Source organism: Anolis sagrei, chromosome X (genome assembly GCF_037176765.1).
Source record: "Anolis sagrei isolate rAnoSag1 chromosome X, rAnoSag1.mat, whole genome shotgun sequence".
Taxonomy (NCBI): Eukaryota; Metazoa; Chordata; class Lepidosauria; order Squamata; family Dactyloidae; genus Anolis; species Anolis sagrei.
In genome coordinates this window covers 104,118,449-104,146,038 of record NC_090034.1, presented here as the reverse complement: position 1 = coordinate 104,146,038, position 27,590 = coordinate 104,118,449, and the positions used below count along the sequence as shown (strand labels likewise).

Sequence of the window (27,590 nt, the reverse complement as noted above, 5' to 3'; positions counted from 1 at the left end):
CAGGGGAACTCCAGACAAGAAACAATCAGGGCCAGCTAATCACCTAGAATCATAGAATCAAAGAGTTGGAAGAGACCTCCTGGGCCATCCAGTCCAACCCCATTCTGCCAAGAAGTAGGAATATTGCATTCAAATCACCCCTGACAGATGGCCATCCAGCCTCTGCTTAAAAGCTTCCAAAGAAGGAGCCTCCACCACACTCCGGGGCAGAGAGTTCCACTGCTGAACAGCTCTCGCAGTCAGGAAGTTCTTCCTCATGTTCAGATGGAATCTCCTCTCTTGTAGTTTGAAGCCATTGTTCCATTGCATCCTAGTCTCCAGGGAAGCAGAAAACAAGCTTGCTCCCTCCTCCCTGTGGCTTCCTCTCACATATTTATACATGGCTATCATATCCCCTGTCAGCCTCTCAACAAAGGATTCTCCCTAAAAACTGTCAGGCTACGAAATGGTAATCAAGGTGGCCAATTGAAACATTCATACCTACCTCCAACAGACAAGAGTTCTTTTTCCCACCCTGGATCTTCCACAATTTTCCTAGTTAAAGGTTTTCCTCTGACATGAAGTCCAGTCGTGTCTGACTCTGGGGTGTGGTGCTCATTTGCATTTCTAAGTCGAAGACCCGGTGTTGTCCATAGTCACCTCCAAGGTCATGTGGCTGGCATGACTGAATGGAGCGCTTGGGTAGCATCCCTTGGCTGGCTCATGCTGCCCATCCAGCCCGATGGGCAGCGTGAGCCTGCCAAGGGAGGAGCAGCACCGCGCGTAAAGCACTTCACGGGCCCGACGGGCAGCGTGAGCCAGCCAAGGGAGGCTGCCCCAGCGCTCCATGAAGTCATGCCGGCCACATGACCTTGGAGGTGTCTACGGACAACACCGGCTCTTCGACCTAGAAATGCAGATGAGCACCACACCCCAGAGTCAGACACGACTGGACTTCATGGCTGGCTGGCTCACGCTGCCCATCGGACCTGACGGATAGTGTGAGCCAGCCAAGGGAGGGGCACTGTGGTGGGGGGGCGCTCCTCCTCCGTGGGCCGGATAAGTGCCCTTGACGGGCCGGAAGTGGCCCGCGGGCCGTAGTTTGAGGACCCCTGATCTAAAACTTGGGAACAAACCTAAATATAAAAGACCGATTGCAGGGACATACAGACATATTTGGCTCAAAACCGCGATATTCCTGCACCTGGAAATCTCGTCGTTTTTGTCTTTTGTAGCGATTGCTTCTGCGTTTACAGGGAACAGCATCTCCTCTTTGCTGTGGAGACTCCTGGAATAAAGGTACTGTCTGGACTGGCTTCTGGGAAGTTCTCATCCATGGGGTTGCCATAAGTCTTAAGTTGACTTGAAAGCAGTTTACACGAACCACAAAACATGTGGTTGATTGTTTCTGTGAGATGTTAAGAACAGAGAAGCAAGATGTCCATGCACTGGAACTGCAAATTGGTAGTTTCAACCCATGTTGACAGCTCCCCAAGTTGGGGAGGCATATGACAATGTACACCCTCTTGGAAATTTCTCATTCATGGGGATGCCATAAGTCTAAGTTGACTTGAAGGCAGTAAACATGAACCACAAAAAATGTGGTTGATTGTTTCTGTAAGATCGGGGAAGCCAGATGTCCATGCACTGGAACTGCAAATTGGTAGTTTCAATCTATGTTGACATCTGAAAAGTTGGGGAGGTATATGACCATGTACACCCTCTTGGAAAGTTCTCATTTATGGGGTTGCCATAAGTTGACTTGAAGGCAATTAACATGAACCATGCAAAATATAGTTGGTTGTTTCTGTGAGATGTTAAGATTAGAGAAGCAAGATGTCAATGTACTGGAACTGCAAATTGGTAGTTTCAACCCATGTTGACAGCTCCCCAAGCTGGGGAGGTATATGACCAAGTTGGGGAGGCATATTACCACGTACACCCTCTTGGAAAGTTCTCATTTATGGGGTTGCCATAAGTCTAAGTTGACTTAAAGGCAATTAACACGAACCATGCAAAATGTGGTTGGTTGTTTCTGTGAGATGTTAAGAACAGGGAAGCAAGATGTCCATGTACTGGAACTGCAAATTGGTAGTTTCAACCCGTGTTGACATCTGAAAAGTTGGGGAGGTGTATGACCACATATACCCTCTTGGAATGTTCTCATTTATGGGGGTTGCCATAAGTCTAAGTTGACTTGAAGTCAGTTTACACGAACCACAAAAAATGTGGTTGATTGTTTCTGTGAGATGTTAAGAACAGAGAAGCAAGATGTCCATGCACTGGAACTGCAAATTGGTAGTTTCAACCCATGTTGACAGCTCCCCAAGTTGGGGAGGCATATGACCAAGTTGGGGAGGCATATGACCACGTACACCCTCTTGGAAAGTTCTCATTTATGGGGTTGCCATAAGTCTAAGTTGACTTGAAGGCAGTTAACACGAACCACAAAACATGTGGTTCATTGTTTCTGTGAGATGTTAAGAACAGAGAAGCATGGGTTGAAATTGGTAGTTTCAACCCATGTTGACATCTGAAAAGTTGGGGAGGTATATGACCACGTACACCCTCTTGGAAAGTTCTCATTTATGGGGTTGCCATAAGTTGACTTGGAGGCAATTAACATGAACCATGCAAAATGTAGTTGGTTGTTTCTGTGAGATGTTAAGTTTAGAGAAGCAAGATGTCCATGCACTGGAACTGCAAATTGGTAGTTTCAACTCATGTTGACAGCTGAAAAGTTGGGGAGGCATATGACCATGTACACCCTCTTGGAAAGTTCTCATTTATGGAGTTGCCATAAGTCTAAGTTGACTTGAAGGCAGTTAACACGAACCACAAAACATGTGGTTCATTGTTTCTGTGAGATGTTAAGAACAGAGAAGCAAGATGTCCATGTACTGGAACTGCAAATTGGTAGTTTCAACTCATGTTGACATCTGAAAAGTTGGGGAGGCATATGACCACGTATACCCTCATCGCAGGGGGGCTACAAAAGTGCGCTGAAAGAGGCTAACTTGTCTCGGTTGTCGGCCTGGCCAGTCTCCATGGCAATGGCTTTGGGCCAAGGGAATCCCTCCTTGCCATCGTGACGGTTTAATTGCCACACAAAGCTTCCCCTCGGAGCCTTGGCATATGGAAGGGCTGGTTAACTTCCCGAGGGGAAAGGTGAGGGGAATGGATAAATATCCAGGGTCAGGCAAGCTGCGCGCTCCCTCCTCCTTTGTCCTGGAGTTGTGTGCCTCGGCAGGCCCCCCGTCTTTAAGTGGGTCGGCGGGGGACCCCAAGCCCCCTTTTCCCTTTTCCCAGACACTCCGCTTTTGTTGCCGAGGGACAATGGAGAGCAGCCGGGGATGAAAAGGGGACACGTGTTGCAGCCGTCCTTTTTGGGTGGCATGTGGGCCTTTTGTTTCTGGCCGTGGCGGGCGCCAGATGTTGGTGTGACACGCACACAGAGTCCATACAGCAATAGCACCGGCTCCTTCCTTCCTCTCTTTCTTTCTTTCTTTCTTCCTCCCCTCTCTGTTTAACTCTCTTCTCAGCCGTTTGTTTGCCCGGCTGCAGCCACAGCCACGGGTTCTGCGAGAAGCCCGGCGAGTGCAAGTGCCGCATCGGCTGGCAGGGCCCTCTCTGCGACGCGTGTGTCCGCTACCCGGGCTGCCTCCACGGGACCTGCGCCCAGCCCTGGCAGTGCAACTGCCGGGAAGGCTGGGGCGGGCTCTTCTGCAACCAGGACCTCAACTACTGCACCAACCACCGTCCCTGCAAGAACGGCGCTACCTGCACCAACACGGGCCAAGGGAGCTACACCTGCGGCTGCCGAGCCGGCTTTGCGGGCACCAGCTGCGAGATGGAGATCAACGAGTGCGACAGCAACCCCTGCAAGAACGGAGGCAGTTGCAACGTCAGTATTGTACCGCACCCCTCTGTCACCCCTCTTCCTCTCCCGTACCCTTCTTCCCTCCTCACAAACCTAACTACTCCCATAATACATGCAGCCCAGAAAAGCAGCGACACATAGCGATGACTCAGGCATTCAGGGATATCTCTAGAGCAGTGTTTCTCAACCTGGGGGTCGCAACCCCCGAGGGGGTCGCAAGAGGGGTTTCAGACACATAGCGATGACTCAGGCATTCAGGGATATCTCTAGAGCAGTGTTTCTCAACATGGGGGTCGCAACCCCCGAGGGGGTCGCCAGAGGGGTTTCAGAGGGGTTGCCAAAGACCACCAGAAAATACATATTTCTGATGGTCTTAGGAACCTTATGGCAGAGAAGGCTGAAGATCTCTCCGCCTGTCCTTCTCTTCCAGTTCAGTGTTGGTGAACTACAAATCCCAGAATTCAAAAACAGCTCCCCCACCAACCCTACCAATATTCAGTGTTGGCCATGTAGGTAGTATGCCATGTTTGGTGCAGATCTATTGTGGGCTGGGTTCTTGTGGGCCTGTCCTTCTCTTCCAGTTCAGTGTTGGTGAACTACAACTCCCAGAATTCAAAAACAGCTCCCCCACCAACCCCACCGGTATTCAATGTTGGCCATGTAGATAGTGTGCCAAGTTTGGTGCAGATCCATTGTGGGCTGGGTTCAGAGTGCTCATTGATTGTGGGTGAACTATAAATCCCAGCAATTACAACTCCCAAATGTAAAGGTCTATTTTCCTCAAACTCCACATCTGGGTATATAGAGTATTTGTGCCAAGTTTGGTCCAGATCCATCATTGTTTGATTCCACAGTGCTCTCTGGATGTAGGTGAACTATAACTCCAAAACTCATGGTCAATGCCCACCAAACCCTTTCAGTATTTTCATGTGAGTTCTGTGTGCCAAATTTGGTTCAGTTCCATCGCTGGTGGAGTTCAGAATGTTCTTTGGTTGTAGGTGAACTATAAATCCCAGCAACTACAAGGTCTATTTCCCCCAAACTCCACCAGTGTTCACATCTGGGCATATAGAGTATTTGTGCCAAGTTTGGTCCAGATCCATCATTGTTTGATTCCACAGTTCTCTCTGGATGTAGGTGAACTATAACTCCAAAACTCATGGTCAATGCCCACCAAACCCTTTCAGTATTTTCTGTTGGTCATGGGAGTACTGTGTGCCAAATTTGGTTCAGTTCCATCGTTGGTGGAGTTCAGAATGCTCTTTGATTGTAGGTGAACTGTAAATCCCAGCAACTACACTTGCCGCACTTGTTCCCTTTCCTGGCCCGCTTTCGGCCAGGAAACACATATTTCTGATAGTCTTAGGAACTCTTTGGCAGAGAAGGCTGAAGATCTCTCCGCCGGTCCTTCTCTTCCAGTTCAGTGTTGGTGAACTACAACTCCCAGAATTCAAAAACAGCTCCCCCACCAACCCTACCAATATTCAATGTTGGCCATGTAGGTAGTGATATACTATAATATAAATGGCTTCCTGAATGAAATGCATACAACAAAAATACCACTTGTGTAACATAAACAATAATATAATTCAACAACAGTATATAAACATGCTGCACAGCGACAACAAACAATATGGTGCAAATTTTTAGTACAGTCATATTTTCTTATAAGTAGCTTGTGGATCAGCTACTGTTGAATTATATTATTGTTTATGTTACACAAGTGGTATTTTTGCTGTATGCATGTAGGTAGTGTGCCATGTTTGGTGCAGATCCATTGTGGGCTGGGTTCAGAATGTTCTTTGGTTGTAGGTGAACTATAAATCCCAGAAACTACAAGGTCTATTTCCCCCAGACTCCACCAGTATTCACATCTGGGCATATAGAGTGAACTATAAATCCCAGCAACTACAACTCCCAAATGACAAGGTCTATTCCCCCCAAACTCCACCAGTGTTGACATTTGGGAATATCGAGTATTTGTGCCAAGTTTGGTCCAGATCCATCATTGTTTGAGTCCACAAGTGCTCTCTGGATGTAGGTGAACTATAACTCCATAACTCATGGTCAATGCCCACCAAACCCTTTCAGTATTTTCATGTGAGTTCTGTGTGCCAAATTTGGTTCAGTTCTATCTTTGGTGGAGTTCAGAATACTCTTTGATTGTAGGTTAACGATAAATCCCAGCAACTACAACTCCCAAATGATAAAATCAATTCCCACCCCAATGCCACCAGTATTCGAATTTAGGCGTATTGGATATTTGTACCAAATTTGGTTCAGTGAATGAAAATCCATCCTGCATATCAGATACTTACATTACGATTCATAACATTAACAAAAGTAGCAACACAAATAATGTTATGTTTGGGGGTCACCAGAACATGAGGAACTGTCTTAAGGGGTTGCGGCATTAGGAAGGCTGAGAACCACTGCATTATCTTTTCCTTAGCTCCCTCCAACCAGAGACCTAATCTCTTATCATGGGACAACAGTAGCAAAATGACAGTTATGAAGTAGCAACGAAAATAATGCTATGGTTGGGGGTCACCACAACAAGAGGAACTGTCTTAAGGGGTTGCAGCATTAGGAAGGTTGAGATCCACTGCATTAACCTTTCCTTAGCTCCCTCCAACCAGAGACCTAATCTCATATCATGGGATAACAGTAGCAAAATGACAGTTGTGAGGTAGCAACGAAAATAATTTCATGGTTGGGGTCACCAGAACATGAGGAACTGTCTTAAGGGGTTGCGGCATTAGGAAGGGTGAGAACCACTGCATTATCTTTTCCTTAGCTCCCTCCAGTCAGAGACCTAATCTCTTATCATGGGACAACAGTAGCAAAATGACAGTTATGAAGTAGCAACGAAAATAATGCTATGGTTGGGGGTCACCAGAACATGAGGAACTGTCTTAAGGGGTTGCAGCATTAGGAAGGTTGAGAACCACTGCATTAATCTTTCCTTAGCTCCCTCCAACCAGAGACCTAATCTCATATCATGGGACAACAGTAGCAAAATGACAGTTGTGAAGTAGCAACGAAAATAATTTCATGGTTGGGGGTCACCAGAACATGAGGAACTGTCTTAAGGGGTTGCAACATTAGGAAGGTTGAGAAACACTGCTCAAGAGCTTCACATTGTGCCACTAAGATCAGGGGAGATAGGGCCGCTACCGTAGATGGTCCAAGACTTAGGTTGAAGCACTTCTTCCACTGCTTCCCAGAGTAATTGTAATGGAACAGAAGGGCAAGTTTTGGAATGTCTGAAGCAAAACTCACCTTAACAGATCTTTTTCCAAAGGTACTAAACAGGGGAATGGGAACATCAATGGAGCATCCATTTCCTATGATGTTGTGGGCTGTAAAGCCTTCTCTTGACAGGTAAGAGGAGATGGCTGGATGCTTGAAAGCAAGTGCCATCTCTGAAACAGCAGAGGAGGCATGGAGCGGCAATGTGGTTGCAAATCTGCCCATCTCCTTCACTCCTACGAAAGTCTTGCATGTTGTGGCATCTGGGTTTTAGGACATGTGTTAGCTTTCTCCTGTGCCTTCAGGTCAACCATAAGGTGACCCTACCAAGGGGTTTTTCTTGGCAAAATTTGTTTGGTGGGGTGTGGTTCTTGTCGTCCTTTGAGGCTGAGAAAGTGTGACTCGCCCTAGATCTTCCAGTGGATTTCCATGGCTGAGTGAGGATTCCAGCCCTGGTCTCTAGAATTGTGCAGTCGCGCCTGGGGGCTATAGCTCTTAGTGAAAGAGGCATGGACTTGACATCTTTCCCCAGGGGATTGCTTCTTGCCCTCCTTTAGGAAACTGGAACTCCCAAAGACCCAAAACACTGTAAATAACTCAAAATAAGTTTTGTTGTTCACAAAGAGTTATTTCTTTAAAGCAATGAGCTGGAAACTTCAGAGGGGTGAAGGAAAATATACGTTACAGTCTCAGTTAGTCCTGGGTCCAAGGAGTTTGAAACTGAGAAGCCTTTCCAGGTTTCCTCTTTCCTCAATGGCTGTGAATGCTGGAGCAAACCACAACCCCAGTTCAAATGGCCTATGTTTGAAGACTCAGGATCTTCCTCTGGTGCAAAAAGAATTGGTTTGAAGGTTCTTGAGACTTCCAACGTCATTCAGGTTGGTCTGAACATGAAGCATAAGTCTCAAGGGTAAAAAACCTCAAAATTGGTGCTGAGAGGTAATTTACTCAGAGGCTTTTAGAGCCAAGTCTCTTACTCAGGTCCATCCGATAGAAACTGTGATGGCAGAATGAGAGAAGGGAAGCACTCCCCTCCTCCAGGAAGAGGTGGAGCCAAACAATACTGATTGACAGCTATAAATAACCAATCAATCCAACTATACATAAGCAGCAGGGTAAAAAGGCAGGATTAAGCATGATTTGTTGTTGTTCATTTGTTCAGTCGTCTCCGACTCTTTGTGACCTCATGGACCAGCCCACACCAGAGCTCCCTGTCGGCCGTCACCACCCCCAGCTCCTTCAAGGTCAGTCACTTCAAGGATGCCATCCATCCATCTTGCCCTTGGTCGGCCCCTCTTCCTTTTACCTTCCACTTTCCCCAGCATAATTGTCTTCTCTAAGCTTTCCTGTCTTCTCATGATGTGGCCAAAGTACTTCAGCTTTGTCTCTACTCTCCTTCCCTCCAGTGAGCAGTCGGGCTTTATTTCCTGGAGGATGGACTGGTTGGGTCTTCTCGCAGTCCAAGGCACTCTCAGCACTTTCCTCCAACACCACAGCTCAAAAGCGCCTCTCTTCCTTTGCTCAGCCTTCCCGAAGGTCCAGCTCTCACATCCGTAGGTGACTACAGGGAAGACCATGGCTTTGACTAGGCAATGGATCTTGGTTGCCAGTCTGATGTCTCTACTCTTTACTATTTTGTCGAGACTGGACATTGCTCTCCTCCCAAGAAGGAAGCGTCTTCTGATTTCCTGGCCACAGTCTGCATCTGCAGTAATCTTTGCACCTAGAAATACAAAGTCTGTCACGGCCTCCACGTTTTCTCCCTCAATTTCCCAGTTATCAATCATTCTTGTTGCCATAATCTTGGTTTTTTTTAATGTTTAACTACTCATACAGGTACTTTTTCCGCTATGGGATACTGTTAGTTTTCTGGTCTGTCTGGCCATATTCCAGAAGCATTCTCTCCTGACATTTCAACCACATGCTCAGAGGTTGTGAGGTCTGTTGGAAACTAGGCAAGTGGGGTTTATCTATCTGTGGAATAATGTCCAGGGTGGGAGAAAGAACTCTTGTCTGCTTGAGGCAGGTGTGAGTGTTGCAATTGGCCACCTTGATTAGCATTGAATGGCCTTGCAGCTTCAAAGACTGGCTGATTCCTGCCTGGGGGAATAGGGACAGTGAATAAAGAGAAACACTCAAACAACAGGGGAATTCCTGACATGAAACAATCAGGGCCTGCTAACACCTCCCAACAAAGGATTCTCCCAGGCAGGAAGCATCCAGGCTTTGTAGTTGCAAGGTCATTCAGTGCTAATCAATTGCAACATTCACTGTTGGGCCATTATATGCTAATCAAGGCGGTCAGTTGAAACATTCCCACCTAGCTCCAGCAGTCAAAAGTCCTTTGTCCCACCCTGGTCATTCCACAGATATATAAACCCATTTCCCTAGTTCCTACAGACCTCACTACCTCTGCTTGCATAGGTGCAGGCGAAACGTCAGGAGAAAATGTCTCTAGACCATGGCCATACAACAACCTACAGCAACCCAAAAAACCTACAACAACCCAGACAAGAGTTCTTTCTCCACCCTGGACATTATTCCACAGGTATATAAGCCTCCCTCGCCTAGTTTCCAACAGACCTCACAACCTCTGAGGATGCTTGTCATAGATGTGGGCGAAACGGCAGGAAAGAATGCTTCAGGAATATGGCCATACAGCCCAGAAAAAGTGAAAACCTTGGACAACACATTTTCCACTATGTGTCTTCCTAAACCATACACTTTATTGGGTTGTTGTAGGTTTTTTCGGGCTATATGGCCATGTTCTAGAGGCATTCTCTCCTGACGTTTCGCCTGCATCTATGGCAAGCATCCTCAGAGGTAGTGCATCCTCACTTACCTCTGAGCATCCCCACTACCTCTGAGGATGCTTGCCATAGATGCAGGCGAAACGTCAGGAGAGAATGCCTCTCGAACATGGCCATATAGCCCGAAAAAACCTACAACAAACCAGTGATTCCAGCCATGAAAGCCTTCAATACATACACTTCATTCTTTAGCAAAGTCTGCCACCTTCTGGAAATGCATTGAATTGCTGGCAGTAATTTAACCTGTTTACAGACACACCTTTCAAGACTATGCACAGTCAATGGCTCAGTGTGCAACTCAAGGTGTGCATCCACCAGGCATTTGGCCTCAGACTACCATGTGGCCCAGGTATCTACAGGACCAGTATCTATGGTCCTAGGCATTTTGTAAGTCCTCCAGGATAACTATCATAGGCTGTTTGGAATTGTGGGAGTTGGAGTGCAAAATACCTGGAGGGGCGAACTTTGCCCATGCCTGCTCTATAACATTCTTGTGCCAGGTGTTCTTCATTTCAGTGGGGTTTGCTATTATCTGAACATAAAGTCCAGGAATTTATCCCCTACAAATATGGGGCCTGTATGACCACACAGTGCTTCAGAATTGATTTATGATGCAATTTTTTTCTCATAGGAAGTCTGTTTCATGATTCCATCAGTAATAGTACCTAGTTTCCAAGTTTTCAGCTGACATTGCTTTGGAAACTTCACTACTCCCTGTAAAAGATCATCGCTATCATCATCATCATCTTTATACTCTTGGGATGTAAAATTTCAAAGGACTCTTGTCTGCTGGAGCTAGGTGTGAATGTTTCAACTAGTGACAACACCTAACTCCAGCAGACAAGAGTCTTTTGTCCCACCCTGGTCATTCCACAGATATATAAACCCTTTTTCCTAGTTCCAGCAGACCTCACTACCTCTGAGGATGCTTGCCATAGATGCAGGCGAAACGTCAGGAGAGAATGCCTCTAGATCATGGCCATATAGCCTGAAAAAACCTACAACAACCCATTACACAGGACGGTCGGCACACTCTTGGGAACTTCATCAGCTCATTTCTGGTTACCTCCTGCATACCTCGAGCTATATGGCCATGTTCTAGAGGCATTCTCTCCTGACGTTTCCCCTACATCTATGGCAAGCATCCTCAGAGGTAGTGCATCCTCACTACCTTTGACCATCCTCACTACCTCTGAGGATGCTTGCCATAGATGCAGGCGAAACGTCAGGAGAGAATGCCTCTAGATCATGGCTATATAGCCCAAAAAAACCTACAACAACCCATTCTTCACTACACTTTGTGTTGGAAACTGTGCAAAAGGCTTGCTGCTCTGTCACTCTCCATTTCTGACCTAGACATGAATAAGGGCGACTATTCTTTCCACTATATTGTAGTGGAGGAAACTGAGGCAGAAAAGCAAAAGCCACAGAGTTTGTGGCATGAGTAAGATTTGAACTGAGCCTCTTAAGGATTTGTATCTTGTCCTCTGAGCCCTCTACTCTGATGGATTAGCTTTGCTGAGTAAGTACAGTCATTTTATCAGGAGGGATATGTAATAATGGTACCTTTAAGCATTTATCTTTTCTGTGCCTGTTATTGTGAACATGGGATATTCAGAAGGAAGGGATGGCATGAGAAAAGGCATCTTTCCAAGTGTCTTTCTCTTTTGCTTTGAGCATAATGTTGGGTTTAATGGAAAAACAAGAGAGCCAAAGCAATGGTTTGAATATGTGAATCAGACATTGATACAGGTAACTCAAAATTCCTCATAGTTGTCTGCAGCAACTATATTGGAGCAAGACACTTGTTTGACACAGACACCATTTTTTAAAAAAATATGGAGATGAAAACAACACATAGAAATCACAACAATATCACTAAACCTAAAATTTGCTAAAGTTTGTTCCCTTACTCCACACTTTTCTCCCTCTTGAGCTGTTCTAGTATTTGCTTTAATCCTGGAGAGAGAGAGATTTGAGACCAACCAAAGGAGATACCAGAAAGGACAGGCTTAGCATCTCCCTTTTGTGTGCCTTGGTTGCTATAAAGTCAGACATTTCTCAAATTCATACTCATGCCATTTTGGAGAGTTCAGTGCACTTTTTAGGCACACTCCTTTCCGGGACTAAATGAGGATGTAAACAACTACAAGTCAAGGGGATTATCAGGTATTTTTATGCACATTTGAACCAGTTTGTGTATATATTTTTGCAAGAGGTCCAACAAACTGACCAGTTAGTAGGCTTTCATTCAACATTTTGGAAAACCTTGTTTTCAATTTTGTACTTGATCACATCGTAAAGGAATGGCATTCGGGCAAATCTGCACCTACACCTATTCAAGCATTTTACTTGGCAACTTGTGTGTGGTATCTAAACTGGACTTGAACTGGGGGAGCAGGAAAAATGTAAAAGAAAGGTAAGTCTGAAGGAGGTTTTGAAAGTGAAGACATGGACGGAAAGGATTGCTACAGTGGAAGATGCAAACCCAACAGGTAAGCAGGGTCTGAAAAGTGCAGACTCTAGAATGAATTTAGAGCCAGAAGAAGCAAAACATTAACTATAGCTTGTGGTGAGTTGCTTACTTACTTACTTACTTACTTACTTAGGCAATCCCTCTTTGTCTAGTAGGATTGTCTTCCAAGATCGTTGTGCTAGTGGTGGGTCCGTAGGTGGCTGTGGAGCCCTATTTTCGTGATCTGCATCTTCTCCCGCAGTGAGGGCATTGGTTTCCAGGTGGAAGGTGGTCCCCGTCGAGGTTGGCTCGACGCACCTTCCTCTTGGCGTGTTTCTTTCTTTTGCCCTCCATTGTGCATCTCCAAATTCTACAGCACTGCTGGTCACAGCTGACCTCCAGCTGGAGCACTCAAGGGCCAGGACTTCCCAGTTCTTAGTGTCTATACCAGAGTTTTTAAGGTTGGCTTTGACCCCATCTTTAAATCTCTTCTCTTGCCCACCAACACTCCATTTTCTATTCTTGAGTTTGGAGTAGAGCATAATGAGACAGCAAAGCTTAGGGAAGACAATTATGCTGGGGAAAGTGGAAGGTAAAAGGAAGAGGGGCCGACCAAGGGCAAGATGGATGGATGGCATCCTTGAAGCGACTGGAGTGACCTTGAAGGAGCTGGGGGTGGTGACGGCCCACAGGGAGCGCTGGTGGGGGCTGGTCCATGAGGTCACGAAGAGTCGGAAATGACTGAATGAATGAACAACAAAAAGAGCAACAGCTTTGGGAGATGGTGGTCGGGTATTTGGACAATGTGGCTGATCCAGCGGAGTTGATAGCGGAGGACCATCGCTTCAATGCTGGTGGTCTTTGCATCTTCCAGCATGCTGACATTTGTCCGGTTGTTTTCCCAAGAGATTTTGCAGGATTTTTCAGAGGCAATGCTGATGGAATGGTTCCAGGAGTTGCATTTAATGTCTGTAGACAGTCCACCTCTCACAGGCATATAGCAAGGTTGGGAGGTGAATAGCTTTATAAACAAGCACCTTGGTCTCCCTACGGATGTCCCGGTCCTCAAACACTCTCTGCTTCACTTGGAAAAGAATACAGAAGGTGGGCAAAATCAGAAAATACAAATTTGGAAGGAGGTGAAAAACTAAGCAACAGAATCAACAGGAATGAGAGGCTAGAGATGAGAAATGAAGAAGACAATTTGTAATGTTAAGATATCAAAAACATGCCAACTGAGAGGGCTGGAGTTCAGATTGCAAAGATGGAAGCAGGAGGGATCAGAAAAAGAAACAATGGAAGCTCAGTTGTGTCTTTAGTTGACTATGAGGACAGGATTGACAGTATTCAAAGAGGAATGTGGGAGAACTTGGCACATTTCTCTCTTTTGCCCTCCATTGTGCATCTCCAAATTCTACAGCACTGCTGGTCACAGCTGACCTCCAGCTGGAGCACTCAAGGGCCAGGACTTCCCAGTTCTTAGTGTCTATACCAGAGTTTTTAAGGTTGGCTTTGACCCCATCTTTAAATCTCTTCTCTTGCCCACCAACACTCCATTTTCTATTCTTGAGTTCGGAGTAGAGCAACAGCTTTGGGAGAAGGTGGTGAGGTATCTGAACAACGTGGCTGGTCCAGCTGAGTTGATAGCGGAGGACCATCGCTTCAATGCTGGTGGTCTTTGCATCTTCCAGTATGCTGACCGTTGTCCGCTTGTTTTCCCAAGAGATTTGCAGGATTTTTCAGAGGCAATGCTGATGGCATCGTTCCAGGAGTTGCATGTAATGTCTGTAGACAGTCCACGTCTCACAGGCATATAGCAGGGTTGGGAGGACAAGGTTGTTCATTCGTTCAGTCGTCTCCGACTCTTCATGACCTCATGGACCAGCCCACGCCAGAGCTCCCTGTTGGCCGTCACCACCCCCAGCTCCTTCAAGGTCAGTCCAGTCACTTCAAGGATGCCATCCATCCATCTTGCCCTTGGTCGGCCCCTCTTCCTTTTGCCTTCCACTTTCCCCAGCATAATTGTCTTCTCCAGGCTTTGCTGTCTCCTCATGAGGTGGCCAAAGGACTTCCGCTTTCCCTCTAGTCTCCTTCCCTCCAGTGAGCAGTCGGGCTTTATTTCCTGGAGGATGGACTGGTTGGATCTTCTCGCAGTCCACTCTCAGCACTTTCCTCCAGCACCACAGCTCAAAAGCATCTCTCTTCCTTCGCTCGGACTTCCCTAAGGTCCAGCTCTCACATCCGTAGGTGACTACAGGGAATACCATGGCTTTGACTAGGCAATGGATCTTTGTTGGGAGGACAATAGCTTTATAAACGAGCACCTCGGTCTCCCTACGGATGTCCCGGTCCTCAAACACTCTGCTTCACTTGGAAAAGAATACAGAAGGTGGACAAAATCAGAAAATACAAATTTGGAAGGAGGTGAAAAACTAAGCAGCAGAATCAACAGGATTGAGAGGCTAGAGATGAGAAGTGAAGAAGACAATTTGGAATGTTAAGACGTCAAAAAGATGCCAACGGAGAGGGCTGGAGTTTAGATTGCAAAGATGGAAGCAGGAGGGATCAGAAAACAATGGAAGCTCAGTTGTGTCTTAAGTAGCTGAGGATGGAAGGACAGGATTGACAGTATTCAGAGAGGAATGTGGGAGAACTTCTGTGAAGAGTGGGAAATGAGAAGCCCAGCTTTTCTCAAGGGGCAGAATCCTAGAGTTGGAAGAGACCTCGCGGACCATCCTGTCCAACCCCATTCTGCCAAGAAGCAAGGAAACCACATTCAAAGCACCCCTGACAGATGGTCATCCAGCCTCTGTTTAAAAGCCTCCAAAGAAAGCGCCTCCACCACAGAGAAAGTTCTGAATCATAAAGGAATAATAGAGGGCAACTGAAACTGAAATGAATATGGCTAAGGTGATGGGTGGGACTGAGAACATAGGCAATGGTCATTGTTGAGGGTGCTGGACTTTCATTTAGAACTGACACAACCAAGAACCTGAAAGACCTTGAGAGGTGAAAGAAAATTATTTTTGAGGCCTGCAGCCGGTAGCACAAGAAGAAAACTTCCAGCCACAGCCTAAGTGTACTTATGTAGTTGCAAGTCCCATGATATCAAGGAAATGCACTACAACTAGTTAACATACAGGACCAACACTGGTGCACCCTAGGACAACAACTTTATAAATGCAATGGGGTCACTTACTGAACTTTTCTATGATTGATATTTTCTTCAGGGTGAACACTGCTGTGCCCAATTTGCAGCATTTGCATACATAATGCCAAAGCCTAACTACGAGGAATCCTTGCTTCCCCAAAGTCCACTGCCTTATATTTCTTCTGTTTGGTTATTACTATCATACCTACTCAACATTGAAGGGCCTGTCAACCCAGCAAGAATGTATGTCTTCTGCTTTCCAATCCAAGAAGGAACTGTCGCTAGATGCACACTGCGTGAACATCAAACAAAAAGTAGGTGCTAGAAACAATATCATACAAAAGCTGACTGGCACAACCTGGGGATCACAACCAGATACAGTGAAGACATCTGCCCTTGCGCTATGCTACTCTGCTGCTGAGTACGCATGCCCAGTGTGGAACACATCTCACCACGCTAAAACAGTGGATGTGGCTCTTAATGAGACATGGCGCATTATCACAGGGTGTCTGTGCCCTACACCACTGGAGAAATTACACTGCTTAGCCGGTATTGCACCACCTGACATCCGCCGGGCAGTAGCAGCCAATAGTGAAAGGACCAAGGCAGAGACATCTCCAGCTCATCCCTTGTTTGGGTATCAGCCAGCACGTCAACGACTTAAATCAAGAAATAGTTTTCTATTGGGTGGGGCAAAGAGCTTTTCTCTGCTGGAGCTAGGTGTGAATGTTTCAACTGACCACCTTCATTAGCATTTGAAGGCCTGGCTGAGCCTGGGAAAATCTTTTGTTGAGAGGTGTAAAGGTACAGAGACACTGAGGAACACCTCAGCAAGCGAGAGTCCAAAAGTGGCAGGCCCAAACCCAGAACCTCAATCCGTGGGTGATACCAGATGAGAGACTCCCCCCTGGGCACACAGAGGACTGGGCGACTTGTAAGGCGCTGAACAGACTGCGCTCTGGCACCACGAGATGCAGAGCCAACCTCAAGAAATGGGGCCACAAAGTGGAGTCCACGACATGCGAGTGTGGAGAAGAGCAAACCACTGACCACCTGCTGCAATGCAACCTGAGCCCTGCCACATGCACAAGGGAGGACCTTCTTGTGGCAACACCAGGTACTGGTCAAAGGACACTTAATCAGCTACCAAGTTTGCAAAATTTGTGTGTTTTTTTTTAATCTGTTTGTTTTGTTCTGTTAGAAATGTAATACAATGTTCTGGTTGCGGATGACACGATAAATAAATACTAGTTGCCAGCTAGCTATCATCTTTTTCACACAATTAGTTAGCCCACACAGAAAGTAGCATTAGGGTTAAGAGTACATTTGCAGCCTTAAAAGTTATCCAAAGCAATGGATTTACGGTAATTAGGTTATTTTGAGAGCGGGGAGGGAAGCAGGCCAATTTCCTTGTTTGAGTAGCCCAGTTGCAAAGCTGACCAGACTTAGCCATTAGTAGTATCTTCTTCTTTATCAAGGAAAGGTTGTTCCTCTCATTGGTGCCTTTATGTTTACGTGGGATAAGATTTCAGTTCAAAGGCACATGGAGGGGATGGGAAAACACTCAAAATCTGGCAGCAGCTGACACACAAGGTGGTGAGATGGGCATATGCTTTGAACCTGGAGGAGAAACTGACCTGAAGGTTCCTCAACACTCTTCTTGGCTTCAATCATACAAACCTACTAGATTTATTGAGGGTCAGTTGTGGGTGTTTGGCCTTTTAGACTTCGTCTCTGCACAACATATTAATACAACAGATCTTTTCAAATCACCACCTTCATAAAATTTGGGCAGAGGTTGTTTACATTTCAGGTTTGGCCAACTACCCAAACTACCCAGGTTTGGCCAACTACCTATTGGCAAGTCTCTTAGATTCTCTAAAGCAATACTACTGATAAAGTCCTATAGACTATCATCTTGATAACGTCTATAGCAGTGGTTTCCAACCTGGGATCCCCAGATGTTTTTGGCCTACAACTCCCAGAAATCCCAGCTATTTTACCAGCTATTAGGATTTCAGGGAGTTGTAGGCCAGAGTTCCCTTCAAAACATCTGGGGATCCCAGGTTGAGAACCACTGGTCTATAGGAACTGTATTTTCTCACTCTCCTAGGTAGCATCTTTTGTACCTTCCTTGTCTTGCAGCTTAAGACAGATAATTTCAGGAGGTATCTGGAAGAAGTAATGCAATGTCCTTAATTTATATTAGTGGTGGGAATCATGTGGACCTTCCAATGTCACTGGACTTCAGTGGTGAGTGGCTCAGAAACTGTTCTGAATATGACTGCATTGGGTGAAATTGAATGTGTTAACTACCTCTGTGCATATGAATACCTTAGTTTACACTGCTGAGTGTCTGGCAAGTAGCACATCTTCATGACACACCAGGAGTGAGTGCTCTGAAGGACGTTCATTCACCACCGACGTTTACAGCCCTAGGGGGTTATTTTTGATCTGTTAGAGGTGAGGGTTGGAGGTGGGAAAAGGCTGCAGGTGGAATGAAATAAGGCAATGGAATAATAGTCTCCTTGGTGCTAGCTGGCTGGGTTCATCTGAATCTCTTCACTGTTGTCATACACCCACGGTTAAAAAGTCCAATCACGAATGTGGGGGGCCCCTAAAATTCCAACCTGGATCTCCTCCACTGATGTAATTCCTTTACCCCAGAGTCATTTTGCAAACTTAGATTTCCTTCTTGAAATGCAAGAATATATTTCTGGCATTTTCAACAGATAACCCTGTAGTTCAAAGGTAGTCAACATCCTTAATCTCTACAAGAATTTAGACTTCATTTGCCCTGGTGGTGCAGTGGGTTAAACTGTTGAGCTGATGGACTTCTTGATTGAAAGTTCAGCAGTTTGTGGGAAACAAGATGAGCTCCCACTGTTCACCCCAGCTTAGCAGTTCAAAAACATGCAAATATGAGTAGATCAATAGTTGCCGCTCCAGTGGGAAGGTAACGGCACTCCATGTGGTCATACCGGCCACATGACCTAGGAAATGTCTACAGACAACGTTGCCTTCAAGACCAACCACAAGCAATGTCAAGACCATGCCTGGAGAAACGTCATCCCTTCAGATGTTTTGGACTTCAACTCCCACAATTCCTAACAGCCTCAGGCCCCTTCCTTTCCCCCCTCAGCTGCTTAAGCAGAAAAGGAAGGGGCCTGAGGTTGGTAGGAATTGTGGAAGTCCAAAACACCTAGAAGAATGAAGTTTGCCCAGGTCTGTTCAAGACCTATTAGGCTTGGCAGCTTGGATTGAAAGCTGAAAAAGAATCCAATATTGAGTATATATACCACCACAAGGTCCATAACGTCTAAATAGGTATGACACAAGGTCCATAACATCTAAATAGTAGGGCTGTCCAAACACGGAAAAAATTGTTTCTAAACTCGATTCATTTTTAGGGGTTTTTTGCGTTTTGTTATTTAAAAGAATTCCGAAATTTTCCTTTAAAAAAGTTCGATATTTACGAAATTTCGGAAATCACAAAACAATTACGAAACAATTATGAATTGATTACGAATCGATTCGTTAATGGCGGCTGCGATCGCGCAATACGCTAAAAAAACTTCTGAAGCTTCCCTCTCCCTCTGTTGTTGACTGTTGGTGTGATAATTATATTTTTTTTTCACTGAGAAAACAAACAGCAACCCTAAAACTTGCACCAGACATGCAGAAATAATAACGAAACATTTACGAATCAATAACGAATCAATAATGAAACAATTACGAAACGAATTGGAAAAATTCGTTTTGTTTTTTAGTTGCTCCTGAATGGTTCAATATCACTTTGTTATCAAAAAATAACGAATTTTTAACGAATTACGAAATTACGAAACGAAACCGCCCAGCCCTACTAAATAGGTATGAACTTCAGCTTTTCTAAATCTAAATCGTAATGAAGCACTGCAAAAGTTGGACTTCTTCACCACATTTGGCTCACCTGGAGGTAAAATACATGCAACGATGTATAAGCTTAGCTGCAAGTGCAGGATGGGTTTTTATTCCTTCTTACAACTGCTCCATTGAAAACATCAATGTTTTAAGGTAAGTGTCTTCAGGAGAACTGCTAATAGACTATATAGGTTGATATTTTATAGGATTTGCTAGTAATAGCACTCTACTAAAATGCAAGCCATGTTGAATGTCTGTTTCTTAAGAGTGAACTAATGGTTGCTTACCTGTAACCACGATGAAGAAATAAACATTTGCAATTTTGGATTAGGACATAAGGTAAGAAGAGGAGACCAACTCCACCAGATATGGTCCTATAAGGCTGACTGCACAGGTCTTCATGAAATGTGTTAGGTTTTTCCTCCTATTTCTCTGAAATTTGCTTTCCAAAGCAATTTTATACTCGCAGGACAATGAAAGGAAGGATTTTCCATCAGATTTACAAACCAAGTAGGTGAGGTGCACAAGGGAAAGGGAATGTGGGGGAAATTAGAAGAGAGGTGACTTTGACACCAAGCAGCCAAATTGGAAATAGGATTAGGTCAGCCATGATGACGGGTTCTCATGATGATTTACCTATCCGAACGGATTCTCCCCTATGAACCATCAAGGTTATTAAGATCTTCTGGAGGGGCCCTGCTCTCGGTCCCACCACCGTCTGGTGGGGACAAGGGACAGGGCCTTCTCGGTGGTGGCCCCTCGGCTCTGGAACTCTCTCCCACTGGAGATTAGAACTGCCCCTTCTCTCCTGGCCTTTAGAAAGCTGGTGAAAACTTGGCTCTGGAATTTAGCATTCGATGAGTGAGTCAATAACTCTTGACCACACGGATAGATGGTGATGAATTGTGATTTCATTCTGATGACTTGGCCTTATGTAATTATTTGATTGTATTTTAATGTATTTTATGTATTAGTGCAGTGTTTCTCAACCTGGGGGTCGGGACACCTGGAGGGGTCGCGAAGGGGTGTCAAAGGGGTTGCCAAAGACCATCAGAAAACACAGTATTTTCTGTTGGTCATGGGGGTCTCTGCGTGGGAAGTTTGGCCCAATTCTATCATTGTTGGGGTTCAAAACAACAGTGAACTACAAATCCCAGCAAGTGCAACTCCCAAATCTCAAGATCTATTTTCCCAAAACCCCACGAGTGTTCACATTTGGGCATATGGAGTATCCGTGCCAAGTTTGGTCCAGATCTATCATTGTTGGAGTCTAGAGTGCTCTCTGGATGTAGACGAACTACAACTCCCAAACTCAAGGTCAATGCCCACCAAACCCTTCCAGTATTTTCTGCTGGACATTAAGAGTTCTGTGTGCCAACTTTGGTTCAATTCCATTGTTGGAGGGGGTTCAGAATGCTCTTTGTTTACAGGTTAACTATAAATCCCAGCAACTACAACTCCCAAATGGCAAAATCAATCCCCCCGCCAACCTCACCAGTATTCAAATTTGGGCATACCGGGTATTTGTGCCAAATTTGCTGCAGTGAATGAAAATGCATCCTGCAGATCATTATTTACATGGTGATTCATAATGTTAGGGTTCTGGTTGGGGGTCACCACAACACGAGGAACTGTATTAAGGGGTCGCGGCATTAGGAAGGTTGGGAACCACTGTATTAGTGCATTATGTGATGTGATTTTAAACTATTGTTCATGAATCTTTTGTTGTGAACCGGCCTGAGTCCCTCTGCGGAGGTCGAGAAGACCGGTATACAAAAGTTCTAAATAATAATAATAATGATAATAATCCAGTGATGGGGCTTGCTTCAAAGGATCTAAGGTGGAAACCATTTAGGAATCGAGTTCAGCACACTTGAAAACTCATATCCATCAATGGCACAGATTCATTGGCCGACGGAGCAACCAACTGCTTCTGGGCCAGGTTGACATTGCCTTTCAGGTGGCCTTACACAAGACAACCCTAATTCAGTTGGTGTCCCATTCTCTTTCACAAATGGTAAAAAATCCTAATTTTAGTTGTTTCTTTTGCAGGACTTGGAGAATGACTACAAATGCAGCTGTCCTCAAGGCTTCTACGGCAAGAATTGTGAAATCAGTGCCATGACCTGTGCCGACGGACCGTGTTTCAATGGCGGGACTTGCATGGAGAAGCGCTTGGGTGGCTACAGTTGTCACTGCCCAGTAAACTACCACGGCTCCAATTGCGAGAAGAAGATAGACCGGTGTAGTAACAACCCCTGCTTGAACAGTAAGTGAACCACTCTGAGTCCCCTCGGGGAGATGGAGCAGTATATAAATAAAGTTTTATTATAATTATTATCTCCCTTCAATTGCGGTGCCCAGAACTGGACACAATGTGATTCCAGGTGTGGCCTGACCAAGGCAGAATGGAATAGAGGGCAAAAGCATGTCTTCCCTGGATCTAGGCACTAGACTCTTATTGATGCAGGCCAAAATCCCATTGGCTTTTTTTAGCTGCTGCATTGCATTGTTGGTTCCTGTTCACCTTCCTGTCCATGATGACTCCAAGATCCTCTTCATATGTACTGCTGTCAGCCAGGTGTTCCTCATTCTGTCTCTTTGCATCTCATTTTTTCTGCCTAAGTGGAGTATCTTGCATTTGTCCCTGTTGAACTTCATTGTGCTAGTTTTGGCCAGTCATCTCTCTAATCTGTTATGATTGTTTTGAATTCTGCTCCTGTCTTCTGGAGTATTGGCTCTCCTTCTCAATGTCGTCCCATCTGCAAACTTGATGATGATGCCTTCTAACTCTTCATCTCAATCTATATAAATAAAAATGTAATGTTCGTTTGTGGGATTAACAGAATTGGCCCCAAATTTGGACACAAGACACCTGCCAAAGCAATCTATGTCCTTCACTAAAAGAAAAACCCACTGAAAAACATAGCAGAAGGGACTTAAAAAGCCCCAAAAAGGTAAATGACAAAAAGCTAAATGACAATACAGAAAAAAGGGAAGAAAGAGGGAGGGGAGGAAAGGAAAGGAAAGGAAAGGAAAGGAAAGGAAAGGAAAAAGGAAAGGAAAGGAAAGGAGAAAGGAAAGGAAAGGAAAGGAGAAAGGAAAGGAGAAAGGAAAAAGGAAAGGAAAGGAAAGGAGAAAGGAAAGGAGAAAGGAAAGGAGAAAGGAAAGGAAAGGGGAAAGGAAAGGAAAGGAGAAAGGAAAAAGGAAAGGAGAAAGGAGAAAGGAAAGGAAAGGAGAAAGGAAAGGAAAGGGGAAAGGAAAGGAAAGGAGAAAGGAAAGGAGAAAGGAAAGGAAAGGAGAAAAGAAAGGAGAAAGGAGAAAGGAAAGGAGAAAGGAAAAAGGAAAGGAAAGGAGAAAGGAAAGGAAAGGGGAAAGGAAAGGAGAAAGGAAAAAGGAAAGAAGGAGAAAGGAGAAAGGAAAGGAAAGGAGAAAGGAAAGGAAAGGGGAAAGGAAAGGAGAAAGGAAAAAGGAAAGGAAAGGAGAAAGGAAAGGAAAGGAAAGGAGAAAGGAAAGAAAAGGAGAAAGGAAAGAAAAGGAGAAAGGAAAGGAAAGGAGAAAGGAAAGGAAAGGAGAAAGGAAAGGAAGGGAGAAAGAAAAGGAGAAAGGAAAAAGGAAAGGAAAGGAGAAAGGAAAGGAGAAAGGAAAAAGGAAAAGAAAGGAGAAAGGATAGGAAAGGAGAAAGGAAAGAAAAGGAGAAAGGAAAGGAAAGGAGAAAGGAAAGGAAAGGAGAAAGGAAAGGAAAGAGGAAAGGAGAAAGGGAAGGAAGAAAGATGGAGGGAAAGGGAGAAGGAACCATGGAAGCAAAGAGAGAAGGAAGGAAGGAAAGAGGTGGAAAAGGAAGAAAGGAGAGAAAGAGGGAGGGAAAGAAAAAGGGGGAAGGAAGGAAAATTAGAGAAGGAAAGAAAAAAGGAAAGGAAGGAAAGAGGGAGCGAAGGAAGGGGGAAGATGTAGAGGAAGAGGGATGGAAGGAAAGAGAGAAGGAAGAGAGAGCAGAAGAGAAAGAAAAAGGGGGAAGGAAGGAAGAAGAGAAGGAAAGACAGGAAGGAAGGAAGGAAGGAAGGAAGGAAAGAGGGAGTGAAGGAAGGAGGAAAAGAAGGATAGAAAGAGGGAAGGTTGGCCACAGCAAAGCGTGGCGGGTACAGGTAGTCAATAAGGATGTTGAACAGAACTGGGCCCAGGACGGAACCCTACTTCTGGCACTCCACTCCTCACTTTTTTCCAGGATTAAGAGGAAAAAGCATTGGGGAGAATCACCCCCTGAGTTCGTTCGCTTAACCAGTTACAGATCCACGGAGGGGTAGCATGACTTCCCTGGATCTAGGCACTAGGCTCCTATTTATGCAGGCCAAAATCCCATTGGCTTTTTAAATTGTCGTATCGCATTGTTGGTTCATGTTCACCTTCCTGTCCACAAGAACTCCAAGATCTTTTTCACATGTACTGCTATCGAGCCAGGTGTCCCCCATTCTGATTCTTTGCAATCTCCTGTTGTTTAGCTTCAGTGGATAATCCTAGCTTTAGGTACGAAAGAATGGGGGGAAAGATTCCCCACATCCATGGTCTTCACATTTCTCTCCTTTTGCCATCTATGTACTACCAGCTGCCACATCTTTTTCTTAAGCAAAACAGCCTTAAGATCCATTGTGAGAGCTGTCCATTTAGTACCTATCTACCCCTACACAAAACTACAGCTCCCAAAATTCACTAGAAAGGCCATGTAAGTATGTTATCCGCCTTTAAGATGCAATTAATTACATATTTTTTTGCTTGTCTCATTCTCAGATATGTTATATTTTTGTTGCAACTCATTCCAAATAGTTAACCTGCTGTAGAAACAGAGATGCCTGGTTGCCTTCTTGCAGGAGGTAACAAAAAATGAGCTGATGAAGTTCCCAAGAGTGTGCCAACCACCCTGTGTAATGGGTTGTTGTAGTTTTTTTCAGGTTATATGGCCATGTTCTAAAGGCATTCTCTCCTGACGTTTCGCCTGCATCTATGGCAAACATCATCAGAGGTAGTGAGGTCTGTTGGAACTAGGAAAAAGGGTTATATATCTGTGGAATGACCAGGGTGGGACAAAGGACTCTTGTCTGCTGGAGCTGGGTGTGAATGTTTCAACTGACCACCTTGATTAGCATATAATGGCCTTACAGTGCCTGGAGCAAACTTTTGTTGAGAGGTGATTAGATGTCCTTGTTTGTTTCCTCTCTGCTGTTTTGCTGTTGCAATTTTAGAGTTTTTTTTTAATACTGGTAGCCAGATTTTGTTCATTTTCATGGTTTCCTCCTTTCTGTTGAAATTGTCTACATGCTTGTGGATTTCAATGGCTTCTCTGTGTAGTCTGACATGGTGGTTGTTGGTGTGGTCCAGCATTTCTGTGTTCTCAAATAATATGCTGTGACCAGGTTGGTTCATCGGGTGCTCTGCTATGGCTGACTTCTCTGGTTGAAGTAGTCTGCAGTGCCTTTCATGTTCCTTGATTCGTGTTTGGGCAATGCTGCTGCGTTTGGTGGTCCCTCTGTAGACTTGTCCACAGCTGCATGGGATACGGTAGACTCCTGCAGAAGTGAGAGGATTCCTCTTGTCCTTTGCTGAACATAGCATTTGTTGGATTTTCTTGGTGGGTCTGTAGATAGTTTGTATGTTGTGTTTCCTCATCAGCTTCCCTCTGAGGTCAGTGGTTCCCTTGATGTATGGCAAGAACGCTTTTCCTCTGGGTGGATCTTCATCTTTACTCTTGTGGCTTCTTCTCGGTGGTCTTGCAGCTCTTCTGATGTCTGAGGTGGAGTCTCCCTTGGCCTGGAGAGCACAGTTGAGGTGGTCACGTTCATCTTGGAGGAGGTGGGGTTCGCAGATTCTTCTTGCACTGTCTGCCTAGGCTTTAATGGGGCTTCTTTTTTGACTTGGGTGATGGTTGGAGTTTTTGTGTAGATATCTATCTGTGTGTGTGGGTTTTCTGTAAACGGTGTGACCCAATTGTTGATCTGGTTTGCGGATGACTAGGATATCTAGAAAAGTCAGTCTTCCTTCATTTTCTTTTTCCATGGTGAACTGGATGTTTGGGTGGATGCTGTTGAGATGGTCCAGGAACCTGTTGAGTTCTTCTTCTCCATGGCTCCAAATGGTGAAAGTGTCATCCACATATCTGAACCATATCGTGGGCTTTTTGGTTGCTGTCTCCAGGGCTTGTTCTTCAAAGTGTTCCATGTAGAAGTTAGCTATGACCGGGCTGAGAGGGCTCCCCATAGCTACTCCATCTTCCTGTTCGTAGAATTCATTGTCCCACTGAAAGTAGCTGGTGGTGAGGCAATGGTGAAACAGAGCCGTGATGTCTTCTGGGAACCTCTGGTTGATGAGCGCCATGGTGTCTGCAACTGGGACCATGGTAAATAGAGACACTACATCGAAGCTGATCTGTTGTCGTTGTTCATGATCTGTTCATGATACAGAAGGAGAAAAGGGTATAAAGTATGAACTGGAAAATCAAATGGCACAGGCAGCCTTTTGATAGACATATTACTTGTCTGGCTGTTCTTGTCCTTGTGTGGCCACACTTGCAATAAAGGGATTTCAGCCTCAAAACCTCACGGAGACTGTTTGTCTTTGTAGAATCACCAATTTGCCAATTAGAAATAGTTCCTTTCACATTTAGTACCTATCTACCCCTACACAAAACTACATCTCCCAAAATTCTTTAGAAAGGCCATGTAAGTATGTTATCTGCCTTTAAGATGTAATTGATTACTTTTTTTTGCTTGTCTCATTCTCAGATATGTTATATTTTTGTTGCAACTCAGTCCAAATAGTTAACCTGCTGTAGAAATAGAGGTGCGTGGTTGCCTTCTTGCAGGAGGTAACCAGAAATGAGCTGATGAAGTTCCCAAGAGTGTGCCAACCATCCTGTGTAATCTTCTCTCCTTCCTTTTCCAGACGGCCACTGTTTGGACCTGGGCCGCAGCATGATCTGCAAATGCCGCCCGGGCTTTGTTGGCTCCTTCTGTGAGCTGAACATTGACGACTGCGCGGGCAACCCATGTGCCAATGGAGGCACCTGCATCGATGGTCCAAACAGCTACACCTGTTCTTGCACACTGGGTTACGGTGGGAAGGACTGCAGCACCCGCATGGATGCCTGTGGTTCCAGCCCTTGCTTGAACAGCGGCACTTGCTATACCCACTTCTCTGGCCACGTCTGCGAGTGTTCGGCAGGCTACATGGGTTCCAACTGTGAATTCAAAGTCCAGATCCCAACCCCCGTCAGCAGTCAACGGGTGGCCGAAGGTCCTTTCCCTGTCGCGCTGGCTGTTTCCTTTACTCTGGGTCTCATGATGTTGGTGCTCGCCGCCTGTGCCACCGCGGCAATGCTTCGGCACATGAGGCAGGGCCACAAGGCGGTCAAAAGCAGTGTCCGCAATGACCTGGCAACCATCAACAACTTCAAGGAGAGAGATGGATTCCTAATCCCGCCTGGGTGCTTTAAGGTGTCCAACAGAGAATCCAGGTTCAGTAGTGACCAGTTCAACTGCAAGCGGAAGCTGCTGGACCAGAGCCGTGAGTCTGTCTGCAAAAAGCTGGAGAAGTAAGTGCTGCCCTCTTGTCTTCTTTGCCAGTAATTGGGAAATGGATGTGGAATTGAAGAACCAGGGGGAAACATTGGCTGGAATTTACGATTCCACAACCTAGAGTTATGCATCCATGACAGATTCATATCCTTGGTCCTATGTATTCAATAGCATAGCAAATACATAGGGATTACAACCCTGCCCCCCTCCGCAAAATCCTACTGTACTAGGCATCAGCTGCTGCTGTTGATGGAGGTCTCCTCTTCCATAAATCAGGATGCAGCAGGATATTTTCCCATGAATGATTTTTAGTTCAAGGAGGGATTGCAACAGGAATCCCATCTCTGATTGGGTTGTTGTAGGTTTTTTCAGGCTATATGGCCATGTTCTAGAGGCATTCTCTCCTGATGTTTCGCCTGCATCTGTGGCAAGCATCCTCGGAGGTAGTGAGGTCTGTTGGAACTAGGAAAAAGGGTTTATATCTCTCTGATTGTTGCACTGGAGATAACCAAACAGAGGTGGTGGTGTAAACATTAGTTTGGGTGTGTTTGTACCTTCAAACAACCTGCCAATTTATTGGAACCTCTTGAATTCTATG

At 45.3% G+C, this 27,590-nt stretch overlaps 1 protein-coding gene across 1 annotated transcript in view; it reads left to right on the top strand.

The window, feature by feature from the left end:
• LOC132781311 (delta-like protein C) overlaps nucleotides 1–27,590 on the top strand; it is a 79,626-nt gene that overhangs the window by 32,834 nt on the left and 19,202 nt on the right. The window contains exons 5-7 of the mRNA XM_067461066.1: nucleotides 3,522–3,883; nucleotides 21,480–21,696; nucleotides 26,361–27,009. Of these exons, the coding sequence (XP_067317167.1) occupies nucleotides 3,522–3,883; nucleotides 21,480–21,696; nucleotides 26,361–27,009 (1,228 nt within the window). The remainder of the gene's footprint in view (nucleotides 1–3,521; nucleotides 3,884–21,479; nucleotides 21,697–26,360; nucleotides 27,010–27,590) is intronic.